This window comes from Sphaerodactylus townsendi, linkage group LG01 (genome assembly GCF_021028975.2).
Source record: "Sphaerodactylus townsendi isolate TG3544 linkage group LG01, MPM_Stown_v2.3, whole genome shotgun sequence".
NCBI classification, from domain to species: Eukaryota; Metazoa; Chordata; class Lepidosauria; order Squamata; family Sphaerodactylidae; genus Sphaerodactylus; species Sphaerodactylus townsendi.
Genome location: NC_059425.1, coordinates 58,896,053 through 58,918,415, shown reverse-complemented (window position 1 = coordinate 58,918,415; position 22,363 = coordinate 58,896,053). Strand labels below are relative to the sequence as shown.

Sequence of the window (22,363 nt, the reverse complement as noted above, 5' to 3'; positions counted from 1 at the left end):
TACAGAATATTAACAGACTACCTTTATATCCAAATGTTAATTTGGATATAATGCAATGTATATTAAATTAGATATACTTAATAAATATTGATTCATTCATGTCCAGATTTCATCACTAGTGCTTTGGGCAAGTTATTATTATCTGACCGAACCTACTCATGGATAGAGAAAACATGGGAACCATTTCTGCCACCCTAAAATTTTTGGAGGAGGATCATATAAAAACGTAATAAACAATAGTTACTGGTATGTGCAGTGCCACCCTTCTTTATAGTAATCAAATCCATATTTTTATAGAGAGTTATCTAGGGATGAAGGTGAGAAATGAATATGTTTGCATTTCATCCTTGCGATGGAGTTATTTAAATTTTAAACATGTGGGTGAAATTGGTTTGGCAATAGAGGCCTAAAGCAGTAGGACAGCATAAAGGAATATTACAGCACACCTGTTTAAATGTAAAGGTCATTGTAAGATATTTTATTGCTTGTTAAAGGAGATACCAAAGTTCACATTGAGAAATAAGTAAAATCAGCACTAATTGTGAGAAGTTTTTTAATCATGAACAAATCATGTGAACAGTGATAGTTTGAACTTATGGGCAGTATACCTCACCAAACTTGCCAAAATTCAAGTGTTGAAGTGACTTCATTGTGGCTAACTCAGGTGGATTCCACACAGGGCAAATATACTGGGTGTAAGACCCAGTACAAACCATTTGGGAGAGGACTTCGCACAGAACCCGTCCTCAAAATGAGTCTGCCTGTTCTATTTACCTCAACCCAGAATTTTTGAAAATCAGTAAACCAGTTATTCTTTTGCAAAATCCCCATCTGGAGCCACTCCTGTGATAATGGCCAGGCAGGAGGCGCTTTATTTACCACCCTTCCATGCACCATCCAAAGTCAGGGAGAATCCACCTGTCATTGCCCTGCTGTTGCAGGGAGACCCCTTTTCCTTAAAAAAAATTTTTTTTGCATGTTGCACATGTACAGCTATGCAAGTACAGCCAATTGATTGTATTGTCGGACAATTGGCATGGTCGTGGGAGTTCATTTCTGCATGCATGCACAGCTATGTGTGTGTTGCAGAAAAGAGAAGTGTCTCCTTGGGAGGGTGCAAAAGCAGCCCAGATTGTTTCCATGAGTTCCAATCACTGCCTGCAACCTGTTATACATTCGCTGTGTAGAATCAACCTCAGAAGGTTCTGATGTGCATGATGGCTCCCTCAGCACACATTGATCCAGTACTAGTAGTACTTCATTCCTCTATATGGTTGTTGTTTACACTTGAATTCCAAGACATAATGGTGAAGGCAAAGTTACATGAAACTGTATTACACTTGTTTTAGTCTGTTTGTTTTTTTTTGTTTTTAATTAATAACCATTTTAAACTTTCTGATATACTGGTAGTATTATTGATCATCAGCTTTTCAGTTTTTGGAAACTAAGGATGGAACATGTATTTATATATTTGGTTTTATTTACAGCAAATGAAATAGAAAGGTGAAAGTTAATGATAGAAGGAATAGACAGAAGTTGAATAATCAAAAATAAATAAATAAATCGGTGGGGGGGGGGAGATTCCACAGTCTTGATGCCACAACCAAGAGGATCCTCTCTTGGGTTTCCACCCTTATAACCTCAGACAAGTAGTGTCCCTGAAGATGACCATAATGGTCATGTTGGTTCATAAGGAAGTAAGCAGTCAAGTATTCTGGTCCCAAGTCAAATAGGGCTGTAAATGTCAATTGGGCCAAGAGAGAAACCAAAGCCACTGTAGATGGAACCATACTGGAGTGATATTGTTCCCTGTGATTCACTCCAAACAGTATTCTATTCCAATTGTAATGTCTGGACACTCTTCTAGAACACATTGCAGAAATCTCATCAACATGGTGTAATAGTTAAGAGCAGGTGCACTCTAACCTGGATCTGATTCCCCACTCCTCCACATGAGCAGTGGACTCTGGTCTGGTGAACTGGGTTTGTTTCCCCACTCCTATACATGCAGCCTGCTGGGTGACCTTGGACTAGTCACAGTTCTCTCAGAACTTCCTCAGCTCCACCTACCTCATAAGGTGTCTTTTGCAGGAAGAGGAAGGAAAAGAGTTTGTAAGCCGCTTTGAAACTCCTTATGGTATAAATCCAAACTCTTCTTCATCATCTAGGTGTTACCAGGGCATGCATCAAGTGGTAAAATCTTCTTTGTTCAGGAAAGGCTGTAATTGGCTCAGCAGTCAAAAGTGGTAAAAAGTATCCCTAACCACTGCTGCCACCTGCTTATCCAACAGGAGGTTTAGTCCAGCAAAAACCCCAAGCTGCAAACCTGCTCCCTTAGAAGGAATACAGCCCATACAGAGCAGGATAATCCTCAGTACCCAGGTTGGTCTTTGCATTCACAAGTATTACCTTGTAGAGATTAAGCTTCAGTTTATTAGCTCTCATCCATCCCAAACCTGCCTCCAGGCATCAGTTCAGGATTTCCTCAGCCTTTCTGGGTGTTGCTGGAAGTGCAGGATAAAGCCAAGTATCACCTGCATGTTGGTGGCAACCCAACCCAAGTCTGCATGACCTCCCTCAGCCGTTTCATGTAGATGTTCATATAGAGGCCCTGGGTGTTAGCAGCAGTCTTCCAGGATCACCTTCTGAAACTTACCTCCCAAGTAGGACTGCAAAACATTACTGAACCCTGAAAAGTAGTCCAGCAGAATATCATTACTGATACTATCACAAGTGCTTAGAGTCCAGGAGAGTCAACAAGGTTGTACTCCCCTTTATATCTCCTGCTGCATTTTCCTGAAAACAGATTGAAAACAAATCCAAACAATCTTCTTAATCCAAGAATCCTTAAAGTTCTGCAGGTGCCACTAGTTCAGTCACCTTGCTTAAGATTTGTATACTTGTCATTGGACTATAGTTATTTAAATCTCCTAGTGCCAAAGTACATTGCTTTTAGAATGGATGTATCATTGTCCATTTCAAGTGACCACACCCTCTCTGAAGGAAACATTTACTGTGTCCCAGCTCTACTCAACCAATATCCCTCAGGAGATTTAACCAACTAGGAGGGGCAGATCCATACAAGTAGGGGTAGGTCTCAGACTTCCAAAAATCTTGTTCACATTCTCAGACTAAATAAACTGAAAAGTATCTTATGTAACTGGACAGTCCAGAACCCTGGAACACTGGCTAAATTACCACTAACGTAGAGTCTAAATTGGTACTGATGCAAGAGATTTTATCTACCAAATGATGGGAAACTGGTCACAGTCAGAAGCTAAGCAGTCCACCTCCTCCTGCAGACCAAATCTTAATAGACCCTTTACAATGTGAAACAGTTCCACAAGCTATCTCTTCACTCCCATCACTATCATGTCTTGTTGGATTTATCACAAGTCTTTCTCTGCCTCTCTAGCCATTCTTCTTGTGTTTTCATAGTCACAGCCCCCTGGTAAAGCAAGAGGCTACCTGGGCTGTAAGATCTGAGAGAGGGAATCAAGAGACAATTTTGTCAACTGCCCTGATTATTTTGCCATTCTAGCAGTCAACCAGAGCGTCAACAGAAGCACTAACTGAATCAGCAGGAATATCCCCTAAAGTAATCTGAAACCGCTTTAGATCCATCTACTTCCAGGAGTAGATCATCTTAATTGATACCCCACCTTGTAAGGTTACCCTCAGCAAGTAGTGATCTGTTCATGAGAAGGGGTATTCCAGAAATGACACTGAAAGCTTATCTCCATGGTGAGTTCTCCTCCACCCCAGATCTCAAAATGTATGATATGTGAGTATGTCCTGAATTGTAAGAACATCAAGCAAAAGTTAACAATATAGACTCATGGAGGAAAGATACTAGGGTTTTCCATTTCCCCTCTGGAGGCAAGGGATTCCCTGTTTCAAGTCATGTCCCACACGTGCTGTTCAGCTGGAACTTACTAGCTGCAAATGGAAACTAGTGTCAATGTGTCAACATCAGTTCCGGAAGTGATGCCATCACATCATTGATGACAGTGGGGACACTCTGATATTTGGGCAAAACTTTGTGGTAAAAAGGGCTTTTACCACAGAGTTTTTGCTCAGATGCCAGAACATGCCCGTGATTGTCAGTGACATGAACTGATGTTAATATGTCCTTGCTGGCCTCCTTTGGTAGCTAGTCAGTTTCCCCACTCCTATCCCTGCTGGTTGCCAGGAGGTACCTGGCAACTCCAAAAAATGCGCAATATGACATCTTAATCCAAATAAGCATTTCTTGTTATTACAGGTTAGGTAGAAAGAAGAACTTAATAGGAGGGGGCAATTTTTGTTGTCTCATATAATGTAGTTCACCAAACTGGGCCCACCATAAATATATCATTTGTACCTTGTTGATTGCAAATGAATACCTCATCAGATAATATTGAAACTTTTTTGCTCCCTAGAAACAACATTTTTCAAGAGGATTATCACAGTCTGAGAAATCAAACTAATTCCACTTTGAATAAGAGAAAAAAAAGAAAAGAAATGGTTGAATTCATGATAGTGGGAAGCTTTCCCAAGTGTATCATACTCTCTCCTCTGTCATCCGGAGGCAATGTGCCTGCATTTGTGTGTAGATTTATAGTTTATCTTTATCTATGGCTTCATCGGTAGGTAGCTATTATAGCCACCTTGCCTGGATATTGTTTGGGCCTGATAGATCTGACTGTAGTTCATCAAAGGGAAGCTGAGTAGCTAAAAGCCATTGGGTCCAGCTGAGGATGAAATACGAGCCATCAGCCTTGGTAATGGCTGTAAAATTTCATAATTACACGGCCTTTATTACATTGCATAATGATCCTGAAGCAGTATGGAACAATTAATTAAGATTTTCAACCATGGCTCTTTCAGAAATTAAAAGGTGCTAGTGGCTGAAAAATGGGGGAAAGCGTCTAGTCCTAAAAGCATTAGAGATGCTTAAGAAGTACTTCTAAAATACTTTCTTTAAAGTGGAAAATATCAAGAGCTACCTTGTTAGGCAACTAATATTAGATAAGTAGTTTCTGTGCTTTCCCCTTATGCTAACTTCCAATCAATTTCTGAAACTCTTTGAAAAGATGCCTGCTAGATTTTATTTTTCTTTGAAAAGAGAGAAGGGGAAAATATTTAATGTGCTTTCTTGACTTAGTCATTTATCACACTTACAGTTCAAGTCTACTAATATTACATAATACATCCTGTAGCATAGAAAGGTCATTTTGCTGCCATACCTACCCACAATTTTGTCTTGTCCTCTGCAGTTTGAGCCAGACTTACTTAAAAGAGCCGCTCCCACCGCACATTATTCGTGCTGCAAATTTACAACATGCCACATTCTTCGCTGACTGCATGACAAAAGTGGCACTGTGGATCATTGGTCCAGCGTAAATTGGTGATTGAGGGAATTGGTTTATGTGGGATTTTAATCTTACTAGACTATGTTGGCCAGGGATAAACAGTTCTTCCTTTGCAGTTGCAACTATGCATATGAAGATGATTGCATGAGCACCTGAAGCTGAATGAGACCATTGATCAGTCATGGTCAGTACTGTCTACTTTGGTGGCAGCTCTCCAAGGTCTCAGATTAAGGTCTTTCACATTGCCTACTACTGCATCTCATTAAGTGGAGATGCCTCTGCATGCAAAGCAGGTATTCTATCAACGAGCCACGGCCCATTTCAACAGATGAATCAGTTTAAGAGTTCAATGCAGTCTTATTCTCCTGGCCCTTGAGGCATTCATTATGGAATGTATTGACCAGTACATGGAATGGGGAGGTCTAGCCACCACCATCCTCTCTGCATCCTCATTCTACAAATTGCTTGAGCCCTAAATAACAGCCAAAGGGTCAGAAAGAAAAGGTTTCAGTGATCCCTTCCTAAGCCCCTAGCTGCACTGATGAAAGAGTTCAAGAATGGATGAAATGCAGCAGAACTCTAGGGAAGGAGTATCATAGAAAAACAGACTGAAATAAATGAATAGATAATGTCACATATTCCAGGACTCGATATATTATTTCTAAAATTCGGTTGGTGTGTAACCATCCTGGTTGATTGAGAGTAGTTCCTTGTGGAAATAATAAAGATCAACAACATATGGCATAAATAGAGAATGCATTTATTTTAATAATAATAATAATAATAATAATAATAATAATAATAATAATAATAATAATAATAATAATAATAATAATAATAATAATAATAATAATAATAATAATAATAATAATAATCGGCATGATGCCACTAAAACAAAGTATTTGAAATAGTTTGCAGCCTTGTGTGTTGACTCCCACTTCTGACATATGCCCATTTTGTCTAAACTGTTATGCATTTTTCCTGTGGATGAAGAGAACTGTTCCATTTCAATATTACTGGTTTTATATGGATCAGTCACATAATGCATTATGCTTTTCAGCACTTTATCATATGGCAAGGATACTCTGGGCATCTCTTAATCATAAACTTTTGCTGGAAAATGTGGAACCGATTATGAGCTTCAAGGAGGAGTTTGCTGCTTGAAGTCAGTTCTTTTGTTGAGTCATTTATTCCCTTAATAGGAATTTTCTGATCGGCTGTCATTCTTGTTCACACACTGGGTGTCACTGCCTCTAAAACACTTGTCATTCTTTAATGGAAACAAAATAGTCATTGCTGTCAGAGCTGCAATGTCATTCTGGTACCCCTTGCTGCGTCGGCAATAGTGAAAATGACAGAGCGGCTCTCAGTAGGGGTAATTAAAATGTAAATATTGATATTTTATTATTTGAAATTACTTTCCAGTGCGGCATTTAATATCTCTCCATCTGTGCGGCTCTGTTTAGCGGTCACTTTAGTGCAGCTCTGGGATGCCAAGTGGCGGCTTGATCCCCGTTATGTCAAAATGCTTGTTGCTGCTTAATTTTGATATCTAATTAAGTGGAAAAGTACAGTCCACACTGTAATCCATGGCATCTTAACCAGCTGCTTGGGTATATTTAGAATTAATCTCCACTATGGAATCATCCTAATGTATGCAATTAAGAGTCTGCCGATGGCTAATTAGGTGTATTAGAATCAGGCAGCTTTTTTCTCTCTCTTTTAGAACTGTTGCAGACTTAAGACACTCTGCCTCCTGAGGTAGCCTTAATGACACAAATACATACCAGCCAAGAGATACGGAAACCTCTGTAATGAAATGAGGAATGTGGGTACCGGATGGCAGGGCTCCTCTTAAACTACTTGAAGTGGCTTGCTGGTACTTAATATAGCTTAGCCCTGATGAAGTCACTGGGTAAGCCCTAAGCAACTTGGCAGATTTTCCTGCCTCCTCCCTATGAGCCTTGCAAACGAGTACTTAGGAAATCTTTAATCAGTAGATTAGTTGTTTGAGAGGTTTAATTCTGCCCAGTGTTTTCAAAAAATCTTTACAAAATATGCACACATTTGTGTATTTGAACTCTAATAAATAGCTGTACTTGTGTGGCCAGACTTTCCAAGTGTTGCCTGTGTCAAGAGCTTAGAATAGTTCATAGCTGCATTCTTATTCTTTTTCTTTTCTTTTTTTGCCTGCTTACTTGAGGTTTAACCATGGAGCCAAGGCAGTGCAAGATGACCTTAGAGAGATGTTTTTGTAAAATATTGCTTCTGTAATATTTACTGTGTGTGATTTTAAAGAAACAATTCATAGATGGTTGCATTTGCCTTAACAACCCTATGCATGTGCTACAGTGGTAGTTTGTGAAATTATAGTTTCTATCACTACAGCTGAGAAAGGATTTTGTTCTCGGGCATTAGGAAAGATGTCTGCTGTTGGCAAAATGTTCACACCCCCGCTTTGCTATTGGTTGAGCCTGTCCAGACTTCTTGGAAACAAAGGGCTAAATTGATTACAGAATCAGGCATAACAGGGCTCTGCCTCATCTGTAGCAATAAATGTTGATCTGGCAATTAGTGAATTCCCCTGGATGTGATGTCATACTGTTGCACAGACCCATGAACCAGATTCACAGTTGAAATAACATTGTCTCTCTTTAAAGGATGAGACAGTAAATTGCATATTGTAATACTTGCTCAACCCAGTTTTAGAAGTGGTTTTCTTGATGAGCTGAACTATTACACTTTGTTAGGCTTTGCTGCTACTGTGACTTTGTGGTTTCTGGTTAATTTTGTTTTCAAAATACTTTTCTGCTTTGCTGATTTTAAGATGTGTTGTAATTGTTCCTAGCTCCTAAACTGAGAAGGTAGCAGTTTTGTAACTGAAATAATGGACAAACAGAGCAAAACTTTCACAGAACTATCTTCTTCCTTATGTATACAAAGAAGTGCCCAAAGTAAACCTGAATATCAGGTATTAGAAAGTTCAATTCCTTACCAAGGTATGGCTGGAAGGCACATAATCTCGGAGATCAACAGATGGACCTGGCTTGTATCACCGAAACCTGGGTGCGAGAAGGGGAGACCGTCGCCTTGGGCGAGGCCTCCCCACCAGGTTTCGCGTGTCTCCACCGGTCACGAACACAGGGCCGGGGGGGGGGGTGTGGCAATGTTCATCCGAGAAACCATCCCCTTTAGGGCTGTTCCTGTCCCGGAGATTGCACGTCTGGAATGTGTCGGCCTGGAGTGGATGGCCTCGGAGAGGTTGGCCGTCCTCTTGGTGTACCGGTCGCCTAGCGCTGGGGGACGGCCTGCCGCGGCTACTGGAGGTGGTGGCTGACTGGGCGTTGCGGTTCCCCAGGCTTATTGTCTTGGGTGACTTCAACGTCCATGTCGACACCGCCTCGTGTGTGGTGGCCGCGGACCTGGTGTCATCCATGGCGACACTAGGCCTCTCCTTGGTAAGTTCTGGCCCCACTCATGAGGCCGGGCATACACTTGACTTGGTCTTTGGGTCGGGAATTGATATGGTCATATCCTCTATCGATAGAGTGCCATGGTCTGACCATTATGCCCTGAAGGTCCGGGTGGACGTGCCGCAGCATCCCTGTCTAGGCGACTGCCGGATTTATGCCCGCCCACGGAGACTTATGGATCCCACTGGATTCCTGAATGCTCTGCGGGACCCTGAACCTACTAGCACCCTCGATGGGCAGGTAGAAGACTGGAATTCCCGTCTTTCCGATGCCATCGAGGTTATTGCCCCCCGGCGCCCTCTGCGCCCCCGGTCAAGGCTGGCTCCTTGGTATACTGAGGAGCTACGCAGTATGAAGCGGGAGCTCAGACGGCTAGAGCGAGTGTGGAGGAAATCTCGTGACGAGGCTGCGCGAACATCTTATAGGACGTTTATGAAAGCCTATAAGATGGCGACAAAGGAGGCAAAGAGGACATTCTTCTCCTCCTCTCTTGCATCTGCTAGCTCTCGCCCAGCACAATTATTTCGTATCATTCGGTTACTCACCTCATTGTCTGAGGGTTCTACAAATTGTCAATTGGCTATCAGCTGTGAGGCATTCATGAGCTTTTTTGCAGATAAAGTTGGGTCGCTCCGCCAAGACCTTCCCTCCACCTTAGAGACAATAAGTGAACTGGAGGCTCCCTTGCCGTCTTCGGGCCCTTGTTTGGCCCAGTTTTCCCTGCTCTCTGAAGCCGCTGTCGACAGGGTCCTGGCTGCTGTTAGACCTACTACCTGTCCTCTGGATCCGTGCCCCTCCTGGCTTATTAAAGCATGCCGGGTGGAGCTACGGCCCCACCTGTTGAATATTATCAATAGCTCCCTTGAGCAAGGAGTTTTTCCGGGTGGGCTGAAGGAGGCAGTGGTCCGCCCACTCTTGAAAAGACCATCGTTAGATCCTGGAGATCTGACCAATTACCGCCCCGTTTTGAATCTTTCGTTTCTGGGGAAGGTAATTGAGAGAGTGATGTTGGAGCAGCTTCAGGGCTTTCTGGAGGACACATCGGCCTTCGATCCCTTCCAGTCCGGCTTCTGTGCTGGGCATGGGACAGAGACTGTTCTTGTCGCCATCACAGACACGCTCCGTATGCAACTAGACCGAGGCGGATCGGCGCTGCTGGTGTTGTTAGATCTCACCGCAGCGTTTGATGTGGTCGACCACGACCTTTTGACCCACCGCCTGGCCGCTTCCGGGGTGCGAGGCACTGTCCTTCAGTGGATTGCCTCGTTTCTCCGGGACCGGACCCAGCAAGTGTGGTGCGGGGACCAAGCCTCCCGAAAGTGCCCACTTCAGTGTGGTGTACCTCAGGGAGCGCTGCTGTCCCCGCTAAACATCTATATGCGACCCCTTGCTCAGTTGGTACGGAGCTTTGGGCTGATCTGTCACCAATATGCTGATGACACTCAGCTCATTCTGCTGATGGAGGGGGGAACGGTCGTCGCCCCTGTAGCTCTCCAGCATTGTTTGGAGGCGGTCGCTGGTTGGTTGAAGCAGAGCAGGTTAAAACTGAATCCATCGAAGACGGAGATCCTTTGGCTGGGTCGGGGGGGTGAGGCTGGGGATTTTCAGCCGCCGGTGTGGGAGGGGGCTACATTGGCACCGGCCTCCTCCGTCCATAGCCTGGGGGTCCACCTGGATTCGGCTCTCTTTTCAATGGAGACCCAGGTGGCCCATGTAACCGCGAGTTGCGTTCTTTTCCATCTTCGCCAAGCCCGACAGCTGGCCCCCTTCCTCTCTCAAAGCGGACTCTGTAGCCACTGTGATCCATGCAACGGTCACCTCCCAGGCTAGTAGACTATTGCAACTCGCTCTCTTATCGCGATGAGCCTTCCCTTTGGCGCGTCTTTGATTCGGAAATCCAAAACTGGTCCAGGAACGCGGCTGCCCGTTGGTGCTCACAGGGGGGTGCCGCCAGTAGACCATGTTTCTTACCTGTTGTTGCTTGCCAGCCTGCACTGGCTCCTTCGGTTGAATCTCGAATCATTTTTCAAGGTGCTGAGTATTGATCCTTTAAGCGCTGCTTGCTTGGCGGCCTGGGACCTCCGTTACCCTGCGGGACCGTCTTGCCCCATATGTTCCAACTTGGCTCCTCTGGCGGTCAGCAGAGGCCAAACTTACTGGTGATCCCTGGTCCCTCAATGACGCAGCTGGCCTCCACCCGACCCAGAGCTTTTACCCAGCTCTCTGGCCTCTGCCTGGTGGAACGGGCTCTGTCCCCTAGCTCACAGCGGGCCCTGCAGGACTCTAAATGATTTCCGCAGGGGCCTGTACCAGTACATGAGCTGTCTCCACTGGGCCTTTGGGGTCCGGCTTGCTGATGGTCTCCAGCTTTCTCCATAACATCCTGTAGATCTACAGCCTCTTTCCTTCCCTTTTCCTTTTCAGGGGGACTGGACTGAGAGAGACGCCATCGATACGCTTTGATGTTAGAACGCTTCGCTTTATATTGGGTTTTAATATATAGAGCTGTTTCTAATAGTGACTTTTTATAGCTGATATATACTGGATTTTACTGTGCCTCTATTGTCTGTTGTTCACCGCCCTGAGTTCTCTCGTAGTGGCTACGCCGGTATAAATATAATTAATAATAATAATAATAATAATAATAATAATAATAATAATAATAATAATAATAATAATAATACTGCAGCTTTCCTTCAGCTAAGCAGATAAATTTTGATCTGCATCCACATAGGAAGCCACCTGAGAATCCTAAGAAACTTGTCTTGAATTTAATAGTTGAAGAAAGGAGGGATGTAAAACTAAATGAATATCATATTATGTGGAGAAACTAATCCACTGGAAATGATCTACCCTTAATTCTACCAACTAATGCATTGGTTAAGCCTGATTCACATTAAAAAGATAATTTGTCAGGTTGCTTCTCCAAAGCAGTATATAGGAACATACCTATGAAACATAAATGTTGTTACTGTATTTAGTTATATGTGGCCTTTCTCCACAAGCGTTATATTTTCGCCTATTCAGATGTCAGTATTTTTCAGTTTTATGACATACTTATGTCACTTTCTTCAGAGTTGCAAGATTCTTAATCTCCCATACGTCCCTGTACCACCCCATACTAGTGGTAATCGGCCTTTGAAATCATATGTCCCACTGGTCACTTGTCAAAGTGTCTGGGTCTCACCATTATGCAAAAGAAAGTTGCACTTTTTCCAAGAAGGAGATTTATATGTTTATAGAAATCTTATTATTACTACTAACATGCCAAAAGATTACAGATGGATAATCTGTGGCAGGTAGGATCAGCAGAATCCATTCCACTTATAGGTGGTCATGTAGATTGGGGGAGTACAGATTCTTAATAATTGTTGTGACACCCCTGAGTCCCACTTAGAATAGTTTTGTGTCCCACCATCTGAGAAACACTGATCTATACCATGTCTCCTTGACTGTTAACATTTTCATTCAGTTTTCTTAATATTGCTTTTCTTAATATTTATTGTTTTCTTAATCATTGTTCTTAATATTGATCAACAATACAAAGCATTTTTTCCCTAAGACATTTTGAAAATGTTTTATTTGGGCTGAAAACAGGTTTTTTTGAAAATACTAATCTAGCTTCCCCCCCCCCCCGAGACGTTTTGAAAACATTTCCTGCTTGCTGTGCAGAAAGCAGGAAATGTTTTATTTTTTCCACTCAACTTTAAAGTTTTTACTTTTGTTTTCTCTGCAGTTCATGCCCACCATTTTCTGCTGCTTCAGGGTTCTTCTGTGCCTTCCGCCATTTTTTGCTGAGTGTTTCCCATTGATGTTTCCTCAGCCGGCATTGTGGCCACCCACTATTTCAGTGTTTAAAGTACAAGAATAAACTTAGTTTTGCCAGGCAGTTACATGCTCTTGTCTTTTTTTCCATTTTCCCCCCAATGAGGTGTTTTTGAAGCTGTAGAGACACTATATAAGAATCAACCATATGTTCAGATTTTGAGTCTCCGTAGCTGCGAGGACACTTAAATACTGAAATAGTCGGCAGCCATGATACCAACTGAGGAAACATCCATGGGAAACACTCAACAAATGATGGGTGGCACAGAGGATCCCTGAGGCGGCAGAAATTGGTAGAAAAAAGGACGTTTTTTGCTGGAAACGCTTTATTTTTCCGTGCTATGTGGACAAAAATAAGTGAAAACCATTCTTTTTTTTAAATTTGTAAAACGTTTTAAATGATCTGTAGGTAAAAACCCAGAATCTGATATCCTATCTGGAAGTGAACATGCAAGTATGAACCAGTCCACTATTCTTTAATCTAGGAAGGAAACCAAGAGTTACCATTATCTGGATGGTCAACTCGCAGAGTTCCTCCAGCAGAGGAATTGTTCCTTTCTCTTTTATGATCAGGGCAGAATGCAAACTCCATTTGCCCACATGGAGAATTTTCTTTTATACAAGAGAACTAGAAGCCTTTGCATTAATGGGGCTTTGAATACTACATGCTAGAAACTAGTAGCATATGTTATTCACAATAGCAATGAATAGAGAAGTGGGTCTGTCTGCAACCTTTTATAGAGAACTAGATTCTAGACAGAGACAAACTGTGCCTGTGGGGGGATTGGAAGTACAGAGACTGTGCAAGCAGTAGCTGGCAAGCCTTCCCAGCTTCCTGACAAAAACTTTGCCAGCTATCTAGTAACAGCATGACAAAAACGTGTGCTAAGGGCATTGTGGATGAACCACAGATGTGCCCTTAGCATCAGTGAAGTCTTCCCAAGCGAACTATAGAAAAGCATCTTTGGGAATGTAAACAATTTAGGCTGCTTAGCCGGGCAATGTGCATTATGTGTAAAATAACTGCCAGAGCAACGGTGTCTATGTTGACTGCCTTAAGAGATCACTGCATGTGCATGAAAACCTGTAGCTTAGAACTCATTTCACTTGAATAGAAGCGTCAGAATTTCCAGTTGGCAGTGAAATGCCAAGAGCTTTGCTGTCTCTTTATTCCTCACTGTTTGAGCATTAGTTTTTGGGGAGGGGAGGAGGAATCAAGCAAACTATTCCGTTTCAAAGTCAGTATTCTTCTCAATACATAGCTAGTGGGTATGAGTGAATCATTAAGGCATAACTCTAATTGCAGTGTAAGTCTGTTCCAAAATCTGTACAGTGAGTGATACATTGCACTCTACATAGGAGTAACAGGAGTATTAGTATGTGAAGTGGGGGGGAGGGGGTGAACAACTAGCAAAACCTGGCGTTGTTTGTGGCTAGGGAAATTTACGATGCCTTGCATTCAGCATCATGGAAATAGTACAGAAGGAGAATGCCTAGCAGGGGTTAAGTTCTTATGCCTGCACTGCAGCCTACTTCTGTCAACACTGGGCTCAGGAAACAAACATTCATGATTTGTGAAATGAAAGTGTATTTTTGAAGACTAGCCGTCAGATATTTTTTGCCCTTCACACTTTCAAATGCTTAGCCTTTTTTGTAAGTTGACTGCAAAGTGCATTAGTTTGCCAGGCAGGGGGAAAAAAGCCAAGGAAGGGGGAGGGAAAGCCGTGACAAGTGCCCATGGCGTCATTGTCAAGTACATGAGATTCAAGTAGAAGATGGCAGGAGGGTTGGCAGAGAACATGCTTCCTTCAAGCCTATTACCTCGGAGGTACCTGACTCTTGAGAAGCTTTTCAATCCTTCCAAATGACGTTATTCCCAACTGTCCTCTGGTTTATTTGGAGCACACTGTCTCGCAGATAAACATGCTGTTTAACTGCAGGTCAAGGGACGGAGTCATTCTGCTAGCAAAATGCCTGAGATACATTAAATGGCACTGACATGCAGAGGGATGTGTAGAGAGATCAAAGTTGTCACCAGTATGCATGGAATTGGAGTATGCTGGAGGGGGGAAAAAGAAAAAAATACACAACAGTATATTGTAGTGTATTTTTTTAAAAGACATAATATAGTTGAGCATTTAAAAGCATGACCTGCCAAACACTAGGGAACAAGGCCTAATACAGAACTCAAAAGTTTAGGCACCCTCTTGGCAGAGCAGCATCTTCTAGTTCTGGGGCAAGGAAATGGAAAAGATTAACTAGCCAACACAGTAGGAAATATAATCATGTAGACAGTTTGGGATTTCAAAGTTTTGCCTTTGTATATGAAAACAATTACAAAATATGAAAATGTGGTATCCTTCCCCCCACCCCACCAACTCTTGCCCAGCATGGTATATTAGAGTGGTTTATTATTATTGTTAATCTCTCCAAGAAAGATTATCCAGTTTTACGATTACCTAGATTTTATTATAAATATAGACATTATCATTTGCATTTGAAACTATGTACAGTCTATGAGAGTATCTGGGTTCGCAGAAATATTTTAGACAATCAAGTAAGAGAACAATCAAGTGACAACACTATTAATAAACAAGTTTTAGGCACTTGCAAACTAGACATCAGATACTATGACCCTTTAATGCACCATTACAAAATTATTTTACTTGTATTGATAGTCAACTGCCTATTTCTATTCACTGTTTTGTTAACCACTTTACTGAATGTACAGGGCAAAAGAAATATACTGAGAATTCTGCCTTTTGTCCTTTGCTGTGTATGCAACGAATATGGGACAGTGTTTTCTGAAGATAGTTTTCAGAAGAACGGTCAAAGGAAGGGAAGATAGCTAATGTTGTCCTGTCCCTTGGGACGATTGCAGAATTTGTTATTTATGTGCTTTACTCTTACTCAGGTACAAATATGGAGCTGTCCTATGAAAACTTATGGATTAAAGTATTGTGGAGAACACAGAGAGAAATATCCCTTCTAAATATAGAGTATTCTACTCTTATAAATGTATAGTGTGGTGCCCTGATTTGGAATGTTTCTCTCCATTGTCTCATACTGTCATTGTGTTACTACACTGTAATTTAAAAAAACCAACAACACACACATAAAAGGCAAGTAAATAAAAGGAGGAATTTAGGAGCCTACTGAGAAAAAGATAGAAATGAAAATGATTGCAAATTAAAGTTCTTTTGTGATCAAGAGGGATTTTATTGCCTTTTGCTTAATTAGATGCCTTAGAAGTGTGGGAAACATTGTTATGGTTAAAAATTGTTACCTTGTAAATCGTAGGGACAAAGGGGCTGTGCTGCAACTTTAAAGTTTCCGTGCACGTAAATGTCAATAGAGTGCCTTCTCCATCATCAGCACTAAATTCACATTGATGCCTCTTTTCTTCTCTGTATTGATCCTTCCATGAGAACGTAGATTTGTATCTGTTAATTAATGCGTCCTGAAACAGCGTTTGTATTAATCAGGCAGATAAGAAAAATTGGATGCCTGCACCCTCATGACAACCGTAAAAGTGCTGGCCCTGATAAAAATCGTGGACGGACCTCAATAAAAAAGTTCCTCCTTCCACTCAATAAACTAATCATCCTCCTTTTAATTATTCGGCAGAAAGATGTGTGGAGATTGGAGAATGTGTAAATCTATTTACTAACAGCAGTGTCTGGGAGGGGGACTGGGGCCGTCACAGGACACTGCTGCAGGCTACATTCTCTGTCCATCTGCTGTAGCAGAAAAACTGGTTCTTGAGAGAGGAAAAGGACAGAAATGCTGGAGCTAATTGAAAATATGCATTCCTCTTTAGACCTTTCAAATTATTATTTCTGTTCCATTTCCTTCCATTTCCAATGAGCACTGTTAAGTTTCTGTCACCTTTTTGAGAGGCTTTTTTTTTACTTTGTGAAAATTGTGTTAGTCTTGTTTTGAAGAAATTAAAATATCCACCCTCGGGGTACAAAAGCACTATATTAAGATAATAAAAGATATATATATATATATATATATATATTATTTACAAAAAGTTGAGGCATGTAAGCATTTCTCTTGTAATTTTGTTTGATTTTAGTAAATCTGTTTCTAAGTGGTACAGTGGTTTGAATCTGAATTGGTGCCTAAGGTGGTGGTGCCTTCCCCGCCCCATCCCCTTTTGTTTTTCATGTCATATTATTCCATCCTAAGGCTGGGGCCTTCAAAAGAGGAGGGAAATTTATTTAAAGCTAAAGAAACAGCAAAAGCAGACTGTTCTTCCTGCAGGATCCCTGTCAAAGAACATTAAAGCAGCTCCAAAAACAACTAACTGAAAGCTTGAGCCCTGTCTTTAAGACCCCCTTAAGAAAAGCTTGACTAATCCCCTTTGATGATTTTATTAAGTACTTGTGGTGACTGGTGCCAATTGGCAAACCACAACATTTCACCAACAGGCCAGGAAATTCTTGTTTCTTCTCACAGTGCTCTGAAGTGTCTTATGTGATTGCGGGATATTAGCAATTGGAGATAATAAATTTACAGCTACTGTAAACAGGAGCCTGAAAAGGTATGACAGTGAAAATATTTGCCCTTTGTGATCCTATTAGGAAAGCAGGGGAGGGGAACAAAAGCAAAACTTAAATTCATTAAGAAACATTATTAAATTTTCACTCTTTTTCTCTCTTAAAAATGATGGCGTGATTACTCTTCACTTGGCACTTTAATGTGCCGTCCTGTTATTTCAGCAACTATAGTACATGCAGAAGTCATTACAGAAGTAATTAGTGTCTTCTCTGAAGAGGATAGGTCTTGCTTCAGTTTCTGCTGAGGTTGAAGTTCAGAAAGCATTTTGCTTGTTGTGGTCATCACCTTAATTCTATTAAGGTACTGACTCTTATCCTGTGGAAATATTTTCATGTTTCTTCATTTCAAAATCTCACTACCGTCTCCACCATTTCCAAGGCAGAACCTGGCATTACCGGCATTTCTTTTGCTAGCTATGATGCATATTGTCAACCTGCAATTTTAAAGGCATCGCAAAAGAATTATTTCAGTATCTACCTAGATGCCAAAATATGTATTTCTCCATTCCTGATAAGAAAAAATGTGAGTCCTTTTATGTTGCTGTTAAGAAGAAGAAGAAGAAGAAGAAGAAGAAGAAGAAGAAGAAGAAGAAGAAGAAGAAGAAGAAGAAGAAGAAGAAGAAGAGTTTGGATTTATATCCCCCCTTTCTCTCCTGCAGGAGGCTCAAAAGGGCTTACAATCTCCTTGCCCTTCCCCCCTCACAACAAACACCCTGTGAGGTGGGTGGGGATGAGAGAGCTCCGAGAAGCTGTGACTAGCCCAAGGTCACCTAGCTGGCGTGTGTGGGAGTGTACAGGCTAATCTGAATTCCCCAGATAAGCCTCCACAGCTCAGGCGGCAGAGCTGGGAATCAAACCCGGTTCCTCCAGATTAGATACACAAGCTCTTAACCTCCTATGCCACTTAACCCCTTCAAAATTGCACGAACTGCATATACATTTAAATTTATTGGATGACATTTTTGTGAATATTTGGAAATCAGGAAGGATGTGGTACATACATACAGATTTATAACTTATGTAACAGCCACCAATAGAAAAGAAATGTTATAATGTAGAATTATGATGACCCTGGACCATTTAATTATTTTCCTGTGTACTTTTCCTCCTGGTTTAGGATTTTCCACTTTATCGCTTGCTGACCAGATGAGCCTTCTGCAGAGTGCTTGGATGGAGATTTTGATTCTGGGAGTCGTATACAGATCACTTTCCTTTGAGGATGAGCTTGTCTATGCTGAAGATTATATTATGGATGAAGATCAGTCCAAATTAGCAGGCCTTCTTGACCTCAACAATGCCATCCTGCAACTGGTAAAAAAGTACAAGAGCATGAAGTTGGAGAAGGAAGAGTTTGTCACCCTCAAAGCTATCGCGCTTGCTAATTCAGGTTGGCAGATTGGCATGATGGCTCATGTCATTCCCCCCCCTCCCCTAATTCCTTCTGCATGATGATTTCTAAACAAGATACTAGGAATAAGTAATTTTTAATCATATTATTGCAGGAAGATGCTGAGGAGCTAGAAGTAAGGTAGTTCAAATAAAGGGAAGATCTTTATGGTTATAACTATTTGCTGCACAGGTTTCTAATTTGGTTAAAAGACACCAGAAATTTGGACTGTATTAAAAGCAATGATGCTTTTCAATAAACATAAATGTTGCTCTGCTAAATCCATTTCATAATCCAGATAAGTCTAATCAGTTCACTAAACCCCAATAGAATGGATGGGACCATGACTAAACGTAATATATGATCTACTTCAATCCAGCTACTAAATACGGTGAACTCAATAAGCAAGGTGAACTCAGGTTTCATCAGGGAAAGGGGCAAATCGCTGTTTAATCTTACAGGGTCTCTTTTTCACGATACAAGTTTGATTTTTAAGGCTGACATTTAACTGATAGATATTACTTGTTCGGAAAGGGTTAAGAAATGAAGGAAGGTTTCTTCTCTGCATTTGAACTTAAAAGTGCTGAAGCAGTGAGCTACTGTCTGATAAGTAGAAATCGTTTGTTCTTTGTTGTTTTTTCTTTTGTGCCTCCCTAATGCTTTATTGTGGTCTTAAGTCCCTTTTAGCATTTGCATAAAGTTCATGATAGATCCCTCTTTAATGACGTGCCGATCATTAGATACCTGTGTGTCAATAACATGCTCTGATGCTATGTACCATTGACAGTCACACCGTGCCCCTCCATCTGCTTTTGTTTTGACCCTATCTTTGAACTTTATCTTGGTTGCTGGCCAGTAGTTTTCCCTTTAATTACAAGAAGGAAACTGTCAATAAAATCTGTTAAATGGGATGCAATGAGTGGCTTGAATGGGTGGACGGCTATTTGTTCAAATTCTGCAGCATTCAAGGTATTGACAGTTTGTTTTCTGGGGCCATATGTGACGATCAATCTCAGGCTGGGCTCAGCCGCGCTGAAAAATGAAAAACCAGATTGCTTTTGCTTACTTGTGGATGACGACTTGTGATTTGGCGCGGTCCTAGTGAGATGAGACCTTCTGCCCAAATTGCCCCCCCGAGAGCCAGGACGCGTGACTGTTTTTAGAAATAATTTTTAATTGATTTTGTAATTAACAGTTCATCTACAATATTGATGCATGAATCCTCAGATTGATAGGAGGAAAATTGTTTTCAACAATGAAGTTGTACTTTCCTATTTGTCTTCATAATGGGACCTAGCATTTTACATTTTTAATTGGGGTTTTAATTTTTCCCTTAAAATACGAAACAAAGCCTCACTTTTAGTAAATATAAATTTCATCCCTTTTAGATGTCGATGAATGTAGATTTTGTTATAATACAGAATATTGTCATTGAAAGTTATTATTTTATTTGCAAGATAATTTTATTTGTAACAAGGAGGATTTTGCTTTAAGCAGGATAATGTAATTAACCAATATATTATGTCGCTATTATTGTCACAACCTTTTATAGTCACTGATAAAGTGAGATATCTACAAAGCTAGAAATCTACACATTGTATGAAAACATTCTTTTAAAAACGTTTTCTTAAGCAGCTTACATCTGCATATTTGGAGGTGATAGAGACATTATTTCAGTCTGACCTGTAGAGATTTAATGTGACATTCATTGAAATTATCAGCTTAGCATAAACATCTGGCTTGATTCAATAGTAATTAATGCTCTTTTGTGCTCTAAATCAGTGAACTGATTTAATGGTAACTTCAGTGCCTCCCTCCATTCTTGTTCAACCCATAAACCTACAGGACCTATCTACGTTTACATGGGCAGAATACCACTCACACTATAACTCCAGTCAGTCCAGTCTGGAAACAAAGGTGATAAGTTTCCACAAAGCAGCTAAGATCTAGATACAAAAAGATGTAGACGCATTCTCAGGAACTCTTCAATCCCTCCCTTAAGCCTTTTCTGGCACCTCATGTTCTGTTGAAAAGTCAGATAAAAATAATGTCCAAGAAAGGAGTGAGCTGCAATTACCCTTTCCTGGCCTTTGAAATTCTGTAGAAACCAGTCTGCATGGCTACCAGGAACTGGATAGTTTTCGTCTATGTACCAATGTGCAATGTTTTCTAAAGTCCATTGCTTCTAAGCACAAGCTCAGCAATCCTAGGATCTGAAATCATAGCAAATTCCTTCTCTGCTTCTTGGTAAATAGATATTTGCCCTTGACTAAAGAAGAATCACACCTGAGCCCCCTTCCCTCCAGTTGCCTTTGCTGAGGCCATCAGAGGGAGGGGAGGCAGAACCAGGCACCCCTGCATCATGCCTTGACTTGGCTCCATTCCGAAGAGTTCTCTCATTTTCTCTTTCATGTCAGTTCTATGTTTTGTTTTACATTTTTTCGTGTATGTTGCTTTGGGCCCACACCTGAATGGCCCAGGTTAGCCTGATCTCATCAGATCTCACAAACTAAACAGGATTTGACCCTGGCTAGTACTTGCATGTGATACCACTAAGGAAGTTGAGGGATGCAACATAGAGGCAGGCAATGACAAACCAGCTCAAATGTTTCTTGCCTTTAAATCCCTATGAAATCACCATAAGTCTACTACAGCTTTAAATGATTGGAAACATTTGAATGAAAAAAACAGTATATAAACAAACACAGTTATATGTCATCAACAGTAAACCACCATTTAGTAAACACCTCCTGCTCTTAGTATATCAAATGCCAATTGTTGACTTTGCACAGCCCAAAAATATTAGAGGTGAAGTTTGGCTGTATAACAGAGGATCTTGGGGTGGTGTTCTGGAAATAAAACTAAACTGCAACATAGCAAGCAACTTGGCACCAATGAGTTCTTTGTTTACTCACAAATTTTAAAAAAATTGTGCTGGAATATTTTCCAAAGCTTGGATGTACCGATTACTTCAGGCATATGGGCAACTGAATTGTTTGCAGCATAACAGATGATATTTGATATGTTTCTTCTTGCTGTTACTAAGTGCTCCTGGGTATTGATTGGTAAATGCCAAATGGAAGGATGCAAGTATACAGGTTTATTAATTATTTCATCAAAAAAACAACAACCCAGCAGTTTGTACTTTCAGGCTAGAGGCTTTTCAAAACAAAACAAAACAAAAAACCTGTTTGCATCCTCACTCAGTTCAAGTATCTGGAAATCTCAAATTCCTTTTGCACCCCTGATCTGTTATAACTTCTCTCATTAATGGATCCCTAGAGAAACTGGTTATAACACCAAAATGGAGAAAAATCCTATGGAAACGATCCCCCAGAAAGATGACATGCTTAAGAAGCATTAAACTGGCAGGTTGAAAGTGATCTAAAGGGAAGAAAAATTAACCTAAAGGTTCAGTAGTTCGAAATGGATTGTGGAAGGCACACTGACAAAGACAACAGAGGCAGACAGGGCAGATAGTTATAAGACTGGTTAGTGTAAGTTGGCAGAGGCTCCGGGGGTAATGAGGCAAGAAACACCAGCTTGGTCTCTTGAGATCTTGCTCAGCCCTAGGAGCCAGGACAGAGGTTGAGGTTGCATATGCAGGAAATGATTCCTTGCATCTCCTTACAACCATTGAATCAGCAAGCCATCATACAGATCAGTTGAATCAGTGACAGCCAAGTGTTATATACAACAGGACAGCTGTTGCTGCTTCTGGTGAGGTTACCAGTTTCTGGTAAGAAGAGAATCATCACC

At 41.2% G+C, this 22,363-nt stretch overlaps 1 protein-coding gene across 11 annotated transcripts in view; it reads left to right on the top strand.

The window, feature by feature from the left end:
- The window catches only part of ESRRG (estrogen related receptor gamma), a 578,835-nt gene that overhangs the window by 541,917 nt on the left and 14,555 nt on the right, over positions 1-22,363 (top strand). For 10 of the 11 annotated variants that reach the window (XM_048494419.1, XM_048494507.1, XM_048494596.1 and 7 more), the window contains one exon: positions 18,335-18,604. In XM_048494419.1, the coding sequence (XP_048350376.1) occupies positions 18,335-18,604 (270 nt within the window). The remainder of the gene's footprint in view (positions 1-18,334; positions 18,605-22,363) is intronic. The other variant, XM_048495012.1, reaches the window with a different exon arrangement.